Raw genomic sequence first — 1,838 nt, 5'->3', positions numbered from 1 at the left:
TGTGTAACTGGTACTTAATTTATCGATCCCGAAAGGATGAAAGGCAAAGTCGACCTCGGCGGAATTTGAACTCAGAATGTAACGGCAGACGAAAGCATACCACCTGGCGTGCTAATGTTTCTGCCAGCTCACCGCACTGTACTAATGATTCTACCAGCTTGTCACCCTCACCTGAGATAATAATGATTTCAAATTTTGGCACAAGCCCAGCAATTTTTTGGGTTGAGATAAATCAATTGTATTGACTCCAGTGCTTAGTTGGTACATATTGTGTCAACCCTGAAAGGATGACAGGCAAAGTCAACCTCAGCAGAATTTGATCTCACAACACAAAGATGGATGAAATGCCACTAAACATTTTGACCAGCATGCTAACAATTCTGCTAGCTTGCCACCCTTGCCTGAGTTAATAATAATGACAAAAACTTGATAAGGAAGAACTGAAACTTGCACTAATGAAAAAAATATCCTTTTCTACTCTAGGCACAAGGCCCGAAATTTTTGGGGAGGGAGCTAGTCGATTAGATCGACTTCAGTTTGCAACTGGTACTTAATATATTGACCCCAAAAGGATGAAAGGCAGAATTGTCAGAATTTGAACTCAGAATGTAAAGACTGATGAAATGGCACTAAGCATTTCACCCTGTGAGCTAACGTTTCTACCAGCTTATCTTCTTCTAATGAAAAAAATATTTGAATCAAACTGTAAAATATTTATCTCAAATAGTTATAACTCCGCCCACCAAAAAACTCCAACTCCTGCAATCTCTTCTGAGCAGGCAAGTGCTGTCAGTGATTACTCAGGATAGGCAGTTGGTGACGTTTATGTAACAAAACACACAAAAAAAATAAACGAAACACAGGCATGCGACTGAGTTGGAGGCAGATTTACTTCTGCCTTTATAGCATGTAAAAAAAACGTTGTTGTAGGAATGTATGCAGCACGTGTACTACAGCAGTACTATACATAGTTTTAATACTGAAATTGAAAGGCAGGGGCGAATTATGCCTACCTAATCTACAAAAAAATAAGATATTTTGCATTTTACAGGAAATAACTTTTACTGACAAAAGATTAAAAAAATGAATAAATAAAAATTTTGTTACACGGTGTCATTTGTTAGTCTTCTAAACTTCGAGCTGCATCTATAACTTTTTTTAATGGTTTGGATTTCAGCCATGTTTGAAGCTACGTCAGGAAAAGGTTGCAGCACAGTACTACATTTGTGATAAAGTACAAGTAACTGATGTGTCTACAAAATTGGTAAAAACAAGTTCAACTCATTTGCCTCCTATTGACATAGCTGAAGCTGAAACCGATTTACCAATTGTAAGTATTAGTAATGTTTCTATATTTTTATGGGATAGCCCTATAGAAGCCCCTTAGGTGCAACTGCTCTATCTCCTGGAAGACAAAACTCCACATCTACAATGTGTTGGTCCTCTCCGTTCTCCTCTATGGAGTAGAAATGTGGCTTCTCATGAAGACCCTGGCAAAGAGGATTGCTGGCCTTGATAACACAGTCCTAAGGACCATTGAGGGCATCAGATGGTGCCATCATGTTTCCAGTGAAGAGCTGCATGTGTGCATGCATCAGCTAGCAGCCTCCTGCCTCATAGCCATCTGCTGCCTATGCTGGTATGGACATCTCCTCCTCTGTCCGTTGGATCACCCTACCAGGGCCTTACTCTTGATGCAGCAGCTGTGGGCTGGAAGAGGCTCTGTAGTAAGTAGCTCCACACAAGATGGCTCAATGTGATTAAGAAAGAGGCTTCACATGACCTTGGAGGATGCAGAGGGGCTGGCATGGGACTGTCAGTGACAGGGGGCACTGGTG

At 40.9% G+C, this 1,838-nt stretch overlaps 1 protein-coding gene across 1 annotated transcript in view; it reads left to right on the top strand.

Moving 5' to 3' along the window:
- Positions 1-1,838, top strand: part of LOC128249430 (uncharacterized) — a 38,216-nt gene that overhangs the window by 30,144 nt on the left and 6,234 nt on the right. Inside the window, exon 3 of the mRNA XM_052973028.1 lies at positions 1,178-1,330. Within this exon, the coding sequence (XP_052828988.1) occupies positions 1,178-1,330 (153 nt within the window). The remainder of the gene's footprint in view (positions 1-1,177; positions 1,331-1,838) is intronic.

The sequence above is a fragment of the Octopus bimaculoides genome, chromosome 14, assembly GCF_001194135.2.
Source record: "Octopus bimaculoides isolate UCB-OBI-ISO-001 chromosome 14, ASM119413v2, whole genome shotgun sequence".
Lineage (NCBI taxonomy): Eukaryota > Metazoa > Mollusca > Cephalopoda > Octopoda > Octopodidae > Octopus > Octopus bimaculoides.
This window is presented reverse-complemented; position numbering and strand designations above follow the sequence as displayed.